At 45.2% G+C, this 14,619-nt stretch overlaps 1 protein-coding gene across 1 annotated transcript in view; it reads left to right on the top strand.

The window, feature by feature from the left end:
• The window catches only part of tbc1d16 (TBC1 domain family, member 16), a 162,124-nt gene that overhangs the window by 32,109 nt on the left and 115,396 nt on the right, over positions 1–14,619 (top strand). Inside the window, exons 2-3 of the mRNA XM_039740410.1 lie at positions 1,219–1,456; positions 5,749–6,301. Of these exons, the coding sequence (XP_039596344.1) occupies positions 1,282–1,456; positions 5,749–6,301 (728 nt within the window). The 5' untranslated portion in view covers positions 1,219–1,281. The remainder of the gene's footprint in view (positions 1–1,218; positions 1,457–5,748; positions 6,302–14,619) is intronic.

The raw sequence follows: 14,619 nt of genomic DNA, 5'->3' as shown, positions 1-14,619 counted from the left end.
CGACAGAAGACCAGCTAAGTCAGGGCCTCAAACTCCAACCAATTTCACTCCAACCAACTGCTTAATGAGGTGCCGATTCTTGTTGTTAATTAAACCCGTTCTTTAATTCTGTGCCTTGTTGCTGCTCTCGTGGTGCATTAGCAGACATTTTCAAAATTGTCGATTTTCTCTTTTCTGGTCAAATGTTTTTTAGTTTGCCTGTGTTCTTAGAACATTTGCATAATGCTCGTAATCCGTAGCACACCGGTAAAATCAATTCTGTTTATGCTTCTGTGGCGCTCCGGGTTGGTTCTACACTGCAGGAACTTTTCTGGGACCTCTTGAACCCAGAACTGTTGATAATGTACCCTGAGATGGGCCAAATGTGGACTACATACAATCAGCAAGGGGTTGGTACAACATATTTAAGTACTTTTATTTAAAACCAGACAATAAAGTAGTATCCAAAAGTGTAGCGCATTCTGTCTCCAATAAATAAATAAATATTCCATAAAATCTGTGGCAGTCCATGAGTTAAAAACAAATAAAGACAATAAATAATCCAAAGATATAAACAGAATAAAACAACACAGACATCGGGTCCTCACTCCATCCATCCATCCATCCATCCATTATCCAACCCACTATATCCTAACACAGGGTCACGGGGGTCTGCTGGAGCCAATCCCAGCCAACACAGGGTGCAAGGAAGGAACAAACCCTGGGCAGGGCGCCAGCCCACCGCAGGGCATCCTTACTCTTCTTTCTTAAACTGAGCCCAGCGTAACTCCCACTCCCCTATCTCCCCAGCTCACCCAATGGATTGCTTAGCCGGGGCAGACTCTAGTAGCGGGGGTCCTCACTTCTGACCCCTATCTTGGCTGGCTGTCCTCCCATCTTCCTTCACACTCCCCTAGCGTCCTCTGGACCCCTAAAGAGTACTCAAGCACCATCGTACCGACTCCTCCACTAAATCAGTGGGTAAAGATCCACCCCTGGATGGCCAATCTCTCTTCTAAATGCTGACATTAAGGTACAGTTTAAATGATCAGACCAACTTTACTTAAAACAAGCATGTGATGCATGCTCAGCTTAACCTAAGCTCATCTGCATCCATATCTGAATCGGTCCCGATGTGTACCTAACATATGTGTATAGATTAAATTATTTAGGCCTGGGGTTTTAGTTTGCACAAACGATAAACAATCAATTTTTCTCTTGTTTTTTCCCCCAACACAGCTCCTGCTCACCCTCTGGAACTCTGCTGGAAATCATTCAGATAATGGAAAGAAGTTTCTGGAAATGTCTCTGGGTCGGCTCTTGCGACGTGCTTCCTCAAAGGCCTCGGACCTCTTGACCTTAAATACCAGCTCAGGAGGCTCCCGTTTGGTGCTGGATGGAGAGATCATCTACTCCAAGAACAATGTCTGTGTCCATCCATCTGAACTGCTGCACGGCCTGGGAGAGCATCATCCAGGTGACTTCTTCTGACCTTACTTGTCTCTAGGATTGAGCAAAATGTGGTGAATTACCAGCAAAATTTTCTGTAAAAATAAATTACATTTCACTTCTGGCAGAATTGGTGCCATTCACAAGAGAAGGAAAGCAATCAGTTTCTGTCGGGAAGCATTTTTCATGCAGTAATTCTGCAACATGCACTTCAGAAGAGGTCATCCACCTGAAGCTAAGCATGTTCAGGCCCGGTCAGTACTTGAATGACACACCAACCAAAGAAATAAAAGCTTGGGTTGTATCTGGAAGAAGTGTTGGTGAGGCCGTTCAAACCCTGTGGTCCAAATATGGACCCCAGTGCCCCAGCGCCATCCTTCAGAGACATAAAACTGAGGTCTCTGTGGTCTTCAAAGATCTCTGGGCATCCTTCATAAAGAGCAGGGTATATCCCAATGTCTAGGCTAAATTGCCATCATTGGCCTGGTCATTACGGCCCCCTAATCACCCCCTGTCTCTAACTGGCTAACTATGCCTCACCACATCACCACCTAACGACATACTGGCACAAAAATGGCAGCCATTGCATCATCCAGGTGTGTGCTGCACATTAGTGGTGGTTGAAGTGGCTCCCCACTCACTATGAGTAGTGAAAATAAATGACAATATACATGTAAATAATAATAATAATAATATGTGGCTGCATGTCATTTAGTATTAAAATAAGAAAAAAAAATCAGAAGTGTGCATATCCTCAACTAGGATAAGGCGCCTGCCAAGTAAATGTAGGAACCACATCGATTTTCTCTGTAATTTCGATCGCGCGGTGCGACAGTAGCTGCATAACAAAAAAGGCAAAATAACTGTGGTCAAGTGGAAGGACGAGTAAGACGTTAGCCCCCCTGATCGCTGTTCACCGTGTGTCAGGGGAAATGTGGGAGTCACTACGCCTTGAGCTGTGGTAGCCTGCAGTTATGCAAGGGGCTTGTCAATCGTGCGGATCTGGCGCTGACATTCCACGAAAAATATAAGAAAAGTGCACAAAGAAAACCGCATGTACTGTCCCGATTGTGACATCAGGCTGGTGACGGACTTCATACTTGTCACGCGAAGGATGTGGGCTGAATTTGCATCGGTACAGCACCAGACTCTCGGCATGCCTTTAGGTGCTGCATTTGTGTTGACGTTTTGGTGTTTCCATTGTAATAAGACTTGGGCTCAAGCATGAAGGTTTGAGGATTTGTAAACCCGTATATATAAAAATGGAAGAGAGCGTTCAAAATGGAAGTGATGCATGTTATAAAGATGGCAGATAAATATGCTGGAGACAGGAAGAGGAGGGGGTTTGTGGAACCGGAACCGGAAGTGGTGTCATCAGAAGGAGGGATCTCGGTGAGTGGAAGTGATGTCTTTAGGAGGCGGGTCCTTTTGAGGGTCTGCAGAGGTGGAAGAGGAGAGAGTATTACTGGACAGCGCCACCCCTTGGCTCGGCTGAGAAACATTTATTTTTGAGCCCGTAAACTATTTTCTGTGTGTGACAACGTCATTCTGTTACACGTTTATAGTATTTTTCTCGTGTTAGCATTAACATTTTCTTCTCGCTGAACATTTTTGTTTTGTTTCTTCCGGGCTTAAACATAATGCTAAAGAGTCCTCAGCGACTGACTGCAGCCATGGCTTGATTCTTACTCGTTTACGAGCCTTATTTTTTGTACAAATCTCACAAGGTCAGTAGAAGTCTTCATTTCTACTCTTGGCAAAGTCAAGAACGGCACATCTGGCAGAAGGCGCAGTTACTCATAAACTGAGGTCCTGCCAATGTGCCCGGCCTCTCGAGAAGGACGGTTGTGCCCTGCAGCCTGGAGTGTGTTGTTTGTGCGCACGTTAAATTCTTGGCATGGGTTGAAGGTGCCGGCATTCACTCCCTGTTCTTGTGCTCCTTCTTTTTGGTTTAATTAATAATTTTAAAGCTGGCCCTTTAGTTACTGTTAGTGGATGTGCAATGCCAGTTTAATTCTGATGCCTGGTGGTGAAGCGGTCTTCAAATGTGCCATCTTTGGTCCTTGCATTACTTCAAAACTAAAACCACAAATTCCTTTTTAGGAAATTATTTCAGGATGAATTTTTCATATATTTTTTAGAGGCCCTGTTCACTCTGGGCCCACTTTGTTAGGCCCACCTGCTCCTCCAAGCTACTGGCGATGTGGCCACATCTCCATTAATAAGGCACTAGCTGTGTTACCAGTCTGTGATGAGAAGAAATCCGCACAGACATCAATGTTAACTTTTACAATTGCAATGTATTCTGTAATGCAATTACTAATAAAATGCATTTAATTTGTTGTTCCAACAGATGGTGCATCACAAATGTGTATAGTAATAGCATGCATTAGTAAATTTATTCTTAATATATGGGTCAGGATCCATTGTTGGTCACATGTTGTCTGAATTAGGAATGTGCATAGTCATGATTCACAATAGTACTCAATAGGAAAGGGTCACCAGGATGACTGTCGGGGGCATTTCTCCAAGGGGAGACTCCCCCCTCCTCCCAAAATGACTGTTGGCAGTGATTCTGGGTCTCAAAGACACAAAGAAGGCATAATCGGGATACAAAAAAATATTCAGGAAACAGATATTTGTGATGTGCCATGTGTTGGAATCTGCTGGAATGACAAATGCTATACATATGTACTTAACATTAGGGGTCGGTGTTGTTAAAGGTAGGGTTTGGTGTGGTTAGCATGTCAATCAATTTGATTTGTTGTGACTTGTAAACTTCTGTTACCAAACTGCTAGTCTAGATGTATGGTGATGTCATTTGGTATGCGATTTGCAAAAGCAGTGTTAATGCCTGTAATGCACCATCTGTTGGAAAGACAAATACAAAGCATGTATGTCTGTTATATGGCATTGAGTATGAGATTCGTCAAAGCAGAGTTAATGTTTGTGATGCGCCATCTGTAGGAAAGACAAAATGCAACGCATTTTTTTTTATTAAAAATGTTTGCGATGTGTCATCTGTTGGAATGAGAGAGACATAACAACCAAATGGACGCACGAGCACTTGTCCTTTTATTAAAGTGGACAAGCTGATTTCTGTCCATCCAGCAGTTACTCTCTGTTGGACGTTTTCATCGTTAGCATTTGCAGTGCACCATCTATTGAAATGTATTTTGTAATGCATGTAGTAAATAGATAGATAGATAGATAGATAGATACTTTATTAATCCCAAGGGGAAATTCACATTCCATTTTTCATTCCAACAGATGGCGCACCACAAATATTAGCACTGTTTTTATGGTTCCCATGCCAGATGGCATATAACACAGACACATCAACCGGATGAGCACACAGATACACAGACACACACCCATAAACTTGTCCTTTTATTAACAAACTAGCTGTGCCAACTGTCATAGATGAGTTGAAATTGAAGTAATCGTCGTAGACCTCAGTGTATTCAGCATTAACGTTTACAGCGCACCATCTTTAGGAATGTATTCCGTAATGCATTTAGTAAAAAAATGCACTACATTTGTTATTCCCACGGATGGTGCATCACAAGCATTTGTAGTAATAAAATGAATTACTGCCAATGTTTCCGATGTGCCATCTGTTGGAATGACAAATGCAATGCAAATGTCTCATTTATATGCCATTTGGTATGGTATTCGTACAAGCAGTGTTAATGTGGAGAAGGATCCGACTGCAGAGCCATAGCACCCTACACCACTGCAGATGTACACCAGTAGTTTCATGGAGGAAGTGACATCGCTACACGTTATACGTCACGCTAATCACACTAACCCTTAACGTGAACTTCTGCCATGAAACTGCCGGCCTAGACCTGCGGTGACGTATGGTGTGGCGGATATTATTATTTATGTCTGTGATGACATGATGTGCTTTTGGGTTGCAACTCACCATTGTGTTTTATGGGAAGTTGTTTAAACAATCGACTTTGCTCCGCTATGACTTCTCCAAGGGGGGTATAATAGGATGATGAGAAAAAAAATGTTTAAGAAACCCTGCTACAAATGTTTGAGGTGCGCCATCTGTTGGAATAGCAACCAGACGAACACAGCTACATAGACGGTCATTTTATTAAGGTGGACTAAAGCTGCATTGGCTGGTCTGTAGAAGGCAGATGTCATCCCTTGTATGACCCCACACAAGCCAGTCATAGGCCCTTCCTTGACCCGCTCTCAATATAATTTCTTTCATAGATGCAAAATGAATAAAAAGAAATGTCAATCTGTTGTTCCGAAGTGTCCCAATTTGTCACCCAGCTTGTCCCTTTCTTATCTTCCCCACAGGGTACCTTTGTATCCATATGGAGAAGGACGAATTGCTGGGCACCACCTTGGTTGTCACGTGGGTTCCCAATTCCCGCATTCAACGGCAGGACGAGGAGGCACTGCGCTACATCACTCCAGAGAGCTCCCCAGTTCGGAAAGCCCCCCGCCGCAGAGGCAGGCACGGGCAGGGGCACTCCCAAAACCAGGTGGAAAAAAAAGGCCCCGTGAAAAGAACAGAGGGAGAGGGGGAACAAGACGAAGAGGTCCTGACTGTGACTCAGAGAGTGAATGACGCTGTACACATCTCCAGCCCCCTGAACGTGAACAGCAGCAATGACGGGAACCCACCGACAATCACCACGGCTCCCCAGGAGGACGCAGAGTCCTGTGGGGACAACAATGTAGAGACCGGCGAGGACGAGGGCTCCTGTGACCTCTCCGCCGACGACGTCAGTAGGGACAGCACAATGGGCTCCGACTCGGACACCTTCTCGTCCCCCTTCTGTCTTTCTCCGGTCAGCGAAGCCTTGGGCGAGAGCAGCAGCTCGGTCTTTCTGGACAGCGAAAGCAGGTGAGTTAAGGACTTTCTTGAACTGCTTGGGTGGGCTTCTTCTTTTGGATTTGACGAAACGGTGATGTGAATTAATTTTATTAGTAGTCGTCAATCATGAGAGGAGGCCTTAGTCACAGGCGTGATGTTAGCTGGCCGTGTGTAAGCAGCCGTGGAAGAGGAGGGTGTTGCTGCCCTCTGCTGGCAGACGTTTATAACTGGGTGAAGGATAAGCTCCATTCATAAAGGATTTGCACTTTTGTCATATTTGGTTATGTCGCAGCCAATTCATTTTTACCCTCGTCGAACAACACTCAATACCCCAGAATGACAAAGCGAAAGCAGAATTTTGGGATGTTTTGCTCATTTTTATATTAGCCTTGCTACCTGTCCAAGACTGGTAATAGCTGTAGACGGGCGGAAGGGCACGCGTGGATCTCAAGGAAGTGCTGGGGCGCCACCAGCGTCACCCCTTTTAATCTTAACGCAATGATAATAATAATATGTTTTATTTATATAGTGCCTTTCCTGCAAACATCTCAAACAAACGAGGTGCCCGATAGTACAGAAGACATTTCAACCAAACAAGAATGTTGTCTCCATGAGCTGCTCGATAAAACGGGTTGTTCTCAGGCGCAGCTGGGGGTCTGCATTGAGACGCCTCGCTCTGGGTCTTTTATAGGGCGCTGGCTGGAAGGGGCGGAGTCACTTGCCCCAATCTCGCCGATGTGGGTGAGAAAAGAGACGACAGGATTAGCGGCAGTGTCCCCCCTTCTTGCCCCAGGGGTGGGATCCTTTACCTCAGGTAAACCTGGGTGGAGACCCTCTGATGCACATTCTTGATTTCATCGCTCACCCTATGTTTACTTTCATCGCCTTCCCTCCTCGGTATCCGCCTCAGCCTTGGTTATGATTTTCGAGGATCCTCGCTCGCCTCCTTTACACTTCCCATCTTTGAAGGCGACTCTCTCAGCGTTCCTCCTGTGCCTTTACTCCTCCTTGTGTGTCTCACGCTCGCACATCCTCCTCCTCTGTTCGTGTCACCAAAACCAAATGGACCAATCACATATTAGCGAAACGAATCAATCACATCAAAGCCAAACGGACCAATCGGATTGCTCCGAGGGACTGGAACACACATAACACACACACTGACCTTAAGAGTTTTATTAAATAGCTGGTGAAACGCTGAAATGCCACATTGACAGGCGTATTTGGACCCCTTCAGTTCTTCACTGAAGCATCTTTGGGTCTGACGCGACAAGCTTCACCACCTGGATTTGGAGATGTTTCCGCCATTCTCCTCTGCAGATCCTCTCCGGGCTCTGTTAAGTTGGATGAAGATCGATGGTGGACGGCTATGGTCAGGTCTCTCCAGAGATGTTCGGTTGGGTTCACGTCCAGGCTCAGGCTGGGCCACTCAAGGACAATTCCCAGCGTCGACCCTCAGCCAACTCCTGTGCTGTCTTTGCTTTGACTCCTGTTGGAAGGTGAACATTCAGCCCTGTCTGGGGGTCCGGTGTTCTCCGGATGAGGGTTTCCATTAAGGATATCTCCATACTTTGCTCCATTCAGCCTTCCCTCAAGGTTTTCTAGTCTCCCAGTCCCTGATGCTGCCATCTCCACACTTCTCTGTTGGAATGGAATTGTGCAGGTGATGACGATTCCTCCAGCCATGACGCTAAGTTTGGTTTCATCTGACTGCAGGAATCTGATGCTCCTTTTTATGAAGTCCAAGCAGGTTTCTGTGTGGCCACTCTGATCGGTAGAGTGTTGGTGATGATGGTGGTTCCTTCTGGAAGTTTCTCCCATCTCCACGCAGGTTCTCTGGAGCTCCACCTCTCTCTCTTATCAAAGCCCTGCTCCCATAAATTCTCTTTGTGGTTGTCCCAAACGTCTTCCATTTTAGGATTATGGGGGCCATTGTGCTCTTGGCCGGTTTTTTTTTTTTTTGGTGGTCTTCTCCAGATCTGCGTCTCCGTGCAATCCTGTCTCAAAGCTCTGCAGGCAGTTCACCGGTGAGCAGGACTGGGATCGGTGCACAATTTTGGGCTCCTCAAAATGGTTCTAATGGTCCACAGTGCAGAATAATTAAAATCCCAGTAGAGCAGCATAAACACCAGGAGCGTGCGGCTTGGCCAGTGCACTCGCTTCGTTTCACTGCGGGACATCACGATGGCCACAAAGACAAAGAGCGAAAAGCGATGGATTGTTGCTGTTGCTTTGAATCGCATTTATCCCCGTCATGTCTGAAGACATGAATGTGTGAGCGTGACGGAGGGTCCCGGACTGGTGGGAGTGAAGGGGTCTGGTGCAAAACGTAAAGACGAAAGTGTGATGAGAGGTAAACGGACTCACGGGCTGAGTGTGAGACTGGTGGGAAGAAAACCCTTCAGCCATAGAGGACCCCCAGGAACACTGTTCTAGTACAGTATGAGGGGATACAATTCAAAATTGAGTCTGTAAACCAAAATCAATATTTTAAAATACTTTTATAAATTAAAATTTTCAGTAGTGCACAGTTTAAGCTTCTATGCTACTGCCGTACATTTTCAATTTGTCTCTCAAGTCCGGTGCCTGGACGTCAGATGTTTTGACTTTGAGTGCAGTTACCAGTTGTGGCCAGTAGATGGCAGCACATCCCACCTTTTATCCCAATGAACTGACTGAGGCGAAAGACTTTCAAAGGGCTGCAGGTGTGACTTGCTGTTTTCAATTTTATAATGAGGGGGCCCACCGGACACCTTAACCCCTTTTTCATTGTAAGTGCCATGTTGGTTCTGTCTAGTCATTGATGCCACATATGGAATGAAAAAGAAAGATTGCTAGGAGTAAGGAAGGATTAGGGATGATTTAGTGTCTGAATGGGAAGCTGTCGCAGATTTTTGCTAATCAAATAAAGGTGGAGCTGTGCTGTGCTGAGACCGCACTGCGCAGATCGTGTCAGTAGATGGCGCTCCAAGCCCCTCTTTGTGGCTCTTTGGAATGCCAGCCCTTCCTCTCTTTTTTTTTTTTTTTTGTTTGTCACTGAGCGCTGACAGGAGGCTCGCACTGCACAAGTAAGGTGACAGCAAACGGTGCACTTTAAGGCGTACTCCGTGACAAAGAAGGTGACAACGTTGGCATTTAGTTACGAACGTGTCAGTACCTAAGCAGGAGGGCCCAATATCTGTGAGACTTGATTGGTATTTGCCCCCTTGACCCCCCAGGGCGTCTTGTCCAGCCTGTCATCGCCTTATCCATTTAGTTTAGTTGTTACGAATCGTCCTCCAAATCAATCACAATCCTAAATTTGCTCAAGGGGAGAAGGTAATTAAAGGGCATTGCGAATATGAAGTGAAAAACGAGCGAGAAAAGCTTAAATTCAGATTTGTACGTAGCACAGTAACACCTGGAAGAAGAAAACTCGACAGGCTTTACATAAAAACCGTAATATCCTTTTGAACGTTTTGACATGTAAAGGCAAAGCGCTCAGAACTCCAGTCTTTTCAGCCGTAATTAGCAGAAAGGCAGCATTGTCACCATACAATAGCAGCTTGGAAAGTATTTACAGCAGGGACCTGCGGTGAGGGGAGGCACCTGTCATCAAGAAAAGTAAAAAACTAATAATGATAACATAAAATATACGTGTCCACTGGTTGTGTGCTATAAATTTGTTTTCTGTATGATTCCAATAACTTTGATCGTTTTTATCGTCAAAATCGTTAAATTGGAGCATTTCCTGTTCAAATACACGGGCCAAACCTCGGACAGCGCGCTCCCTGACACACGGGGTTGATGTGTGCGATTGCGCGTGCCTGTTGCTGCCTCTCTGTATGTCGCCAATATAAGGTTTGCAGACACGTTTATTATACACCTGACTTTCCACTTTAATGAATGTGTGTCACATATTTAATCTTGCTGATCGGACATTAAAACCGCAGTGAAAAGGCACAAGGTGATGCAGACAATACCGTGCTGCCCTGAAGGGGGCGCATGTGAGTTACGCAGAGGCGGCGATAAATTAGCGATATCAGAAAGTCAAGTGCACTGCGGCGGTTCGTTTATTTTTAGTTTTATTTTTTTGTTCCGACTGACCGCCAAAATGGAGGTTTAAGATTTTTAAAACTAAAGGAAAATAAGGAGGGACTTTTACAAGAAAGTGACCGAGATTTTCGTTGCAAAGGATAGGCACATGGACTTAATCTTCTTATATATATACACAGTGGAACGTCTCGGAACACGTACACAGTGCAGCGAGCGAGCGAGAGAGAGCGCGACACACACACAGCCACGTGAAGAGACGCGCGCACACATAAGTGAGCGAGCGAGAGAGAGGGCTGGACGCATAAGGCAGAGAAGGCAGTTAAAGAATGCACCGGTCTTGTTTTCTTTTTCACTTCTGTTTTAAGCGATCAGTTCGTAGTGTGCATTGTTGCAATGTTACTTTTTCTTGGTGGTTTATTAAATTACGGATTTTTCATTAAAAAAAAGTGTTTTTAGCAAGTGGTTCGTAGCGCTATAGCGAAAACTCTTGCAGTGTTAGTTTTCTCTGTTGTTCAAGGTTTTCTCAGTGTTATTCAATGTTTTTACATTTAGTTTACTATTACGCTGTGTATTCTATGGTGTAATTTAACTATATTTGTGCTTAAAAATGTAAAACAAATATTTATTTACATACAGTTCGTGTGGTCTGGAACGGATTAATTGTATTTACATACAATCCTATGGGGGAAATTACTTCAGTTCACAACCAAATCAGGTTACGACCAGTTTTGGAACAAATTATGGTCGTGAACCGAGGTTCCACTGTATACATATATATATATATATATATAGTGATAAAGGCGCTATATAGCGCCCGACCCGGCACAGACTACGCAGAGGCACGTGTTCACACTCAAAGGGCTTTTTATTTCCTTCAGCCGTGGGCACATGCCTTCCCCGTGTCCCACAGGCCCAACACAGTCCCAAGCACAAAAACCCACACAAACCAAACTTTCCTGCTCCCCCACTCCTCCCAGGCAACCTCGTCCTCTTCCTCCTGATTCTGGCCTTGATTGCTGGGAGGCAGGCCCTTTTATACCCCACCTGGAAGTGTTCCAGGTGCCTGAGCAGCTGGTCTTAATTGCACCTCCGGGTGGGGCTGATAAACCGTCCAGCGTGGTGGCTGGTTGTCCGCAGCACCCCCTAGCAGCCACCCCATCTCCCAACCGGGCTGCTGTGGTGGACTCCATGTCCCATGGAGCCACGGGGAAGATTGAGGAGGGATCCACGGCCAGGAGAGCTGCCCCAAGCGCCCAGGGAAGGTACTGCAATGTGCATGATGGCTCCCCCGGGACGTATGCAGCAGAGGCGTCCCGGCCGGGCATGGGACCCGGCTGTCTGTCACAATATATAGGGTGGTCCAGATCTAATTATGCAATTTTCATTATGCTATAACTTATTAATAGGAGACCTGGGTTCGCTTCCCGGGTCCTCCCTGCGTGGAGTTTGCATGTTCTCCCCGTGTCTGCGTGGGTTTCCTCCCACAATCCAAAGACATGCAGGTTAGGTGGATTGGCGATTCTAAATTGGCCCTAGTGTGTGCTTGGTGTGTGGGTGTGTTTGTGTGTGTGTGCTGCGGTGGGTTGGCACCCTGCGCAGGATTGGTTCCTGCCTTGTGCCCTGTGTTGGCTGGGATTGGCTCCAGCAAACCCCCGTGACCCTGTATTCGGATTCAGCGGGTTGGAAAATGGATGGATGGATGGATGGATAACTTATTAAGATTATTACATAGAAAAAATTGGAGGACAAGTGGGACATTATATGGAAAATCAGTGAATTAATTCAATGTAAGTCCATTTTCATTTATTACAAGATATTTCGAACAATTCTTTTTTTCTTGTATTGTTTTCCTGCATTGTAATAAAAGTTGCATAATTAGATCAGGACCACCCTGTATAGAATAAAAGCCAAATACACTCATTACGAAATCTCCCGAACCATGAGGACTTGGGATTTGAGATTTGAAACGTAGGTTACCCTTGGCCCATAGGCGCTCACTAAGAAACGGTTTTAAACATTTCGTGGTCCAAGAACGAAATTTCTTCTAGTTTTTTTTTAGACCCATTTGTATGTCTGTCTGCTTTTCATGAGAGAACTACTTAACGGATTTAGATTGGGTTTTTTTCTACAATTTGCTTGAACATTCCGGTTGATTTTACGTCTTCTCTCATCGCACTAAGGGTCATAGTTCACTTGCGGTACCGATTTATTAGCGCCAATCTGAGAGAGACTCATCGGGGGCGGTGCCCTCCTCACTCATGCGTCTGCCTTGGGCGGGGGGGGGGTAACCTTAACTCTGATTAGTTAGCGAATGAGAGAACTACTTCACGGATTAAGACCGGGCTTTTTTTTTCTAGAATTTGCTTCCGGTTGATTTTGCGACTTCTCTCATTGCGCTAAGTATCGCAGTCCACTTGCGGGAGTGAGATATTCACGCTAATCCGAGACAGAGGCTGCGGGCCGACGGGAGGGTGAAGAGTGACGTCTGGAGTGGGCCTCCTCACTGTCCTGTTTCACTACTCCGAGGGCGAAGCCACAGGGGGTGGCTAGTTTTACAGATAAAGGTAAGACCAAAAACGGCTTTCAGTTTAGTAAAAAATAGAATCAGACTAAGAAAAAAGCAATCCAATATTTAAAAACAAAATTTTGACCTGAAGTAAAAAAATTAGGGTTAGGGTTAGGGTTAGGGTTAGGGTTAGGGATATTCTTGTTGAACATTCGGTATTAAAATTGATTAAAGCATCAGAATTAAAAGCTTTTAAAACAACTAAATATTTCAATTAAGGTCGAAATTGAAATCCGTTTTATTTGTACACCACTCTGTATGTTCATTTGTATTGAATGAGTAGGAATCGTGGAATCGCAACGGCAAATTTAGAACACGTGGAGGGTGTATTAATAATTGGTTTAGATTGTGTGAGCAATAATTAGTGGTTTTCAGCTGCGATTATTAGTACGATGAAATAAAGTTATAAAGCACAGGATAGGAATTTCTCATATTAGGACGGAGCATTTCTAGTTTATCGTTAAGTTAATAAAACATTTCAATCATGTGAGGTTTTCATTATAACCTCATTTATCATTTATTTCATTGTAAATGAGCAGCTACGCCTACTAGGGTTAGGGTTAGGGTTAGGGTTATGTCACTTGGACGTGACATAACACTTGGACGTGACATCAACATTTGACATGTACTCTAATAACGTGTAAGCCGTGTTACTACATATTTATTTTTCATTACATTTTATTTCCAAGTATGTCGTCAAATTTTAAGTTGTGTCTAAACAACTGTCTAAAGGTTACGTTTTGCAGCAGTTTAGATAAAACTCATATCATAGGTGCATGGCAAGCAGTGAGCCGCGTACTCATCACAAATTAAGAAAATGACAACGAATAATGGGCCGAGTGGGTCGACCTCGTTACCTCACTCGTTGAAGGATTCCCGGGCTGCTTTTGAGACGCAGTCCGCTCCTGAGCCTGCACCTCACAGTAGCTTCAAGTCAAAGCAAAACACGGCAATCCAAATAAAATCCAGCAGGATTAAGACAAATATTTAATAAAACTAGAAATGTGCCTCCAGGGGGGCCGACGAATGGCTTAAGACGGACGTTTCCAACAGCTGGCAACTGCACAGGCATGTCAAAAATCCAGTTGGGAAGCCGGCTGATCCTCTTGTGGGTTTGGGGGTGGGATGGCAGCAGGCGAGTGTCTTGGCCCACTGGATATTTTCTGCCAAGCAAAGTTTGAGTCGCGTAGAATGGGGGGGGGGTCCTGAAAGCACAAAACAAATGAATGAATCAGGAAGAAGAGACGTCTACTCGGGTGCCATATCTTAATAACGTGATGCCTTTTTATAGCTGCGGTATCCGTGAAAGGCACCTTAACCGTACCTGTGCTTATACATACAGTGGGTCCAGAGGGTCTTCAGACCCCTTCACTTTCTGCACTCTTTATTCAGCTGTAGATTTCGTTTTAAATGGATACATTTGCCCGTTTTTGCCCATCAGCCTGCACTCGATCACCCTCAAAGACAGCGAGAACATCTTGACAGAAAGGTTGGCAAATGTATCCATACATTTGTAGGACCCCCTTTGGCAGCAGGCCTAGCTCTGAGTCTTCTTGGGTAAGCTTTGCACTCCTGGATCTGGCCAGTTTATCTCCTTCTTGCTTGGCAGATCCTCTCAAGCCCCCTTAGACTGAATGGGAAGCTCCTGTGAACATGTCATCATGGTGGCAGAAACGCGCCGCTCAGAGAAGGCACTCGGAGACCCTCAGGATGCGCACGCAGCAGAATCGGGCTTTATCGCGTGATG

The sequence above is a fragment of the Polypterus senegalus genome, chromosome 17, assembly GCF_016835505.1.
Source record: "Polypterus senegalus isolate Bchr_013 chromosome 17, ASM1683550v1, whole genome shotgun sequence".
In the NCBI taxonomy this organism is placed as follows: domain Eukaryota; kingdom Metazoa; phylum Chordata; class Cladistia; order Polypteriformes; family Polypteridae; genus Polypterus; species Polypterus senegalus.
Note: the sequence above shows the minus strand (reverse complement) of the source record. Positions and strands in the feature narration are given on the sequence as shown.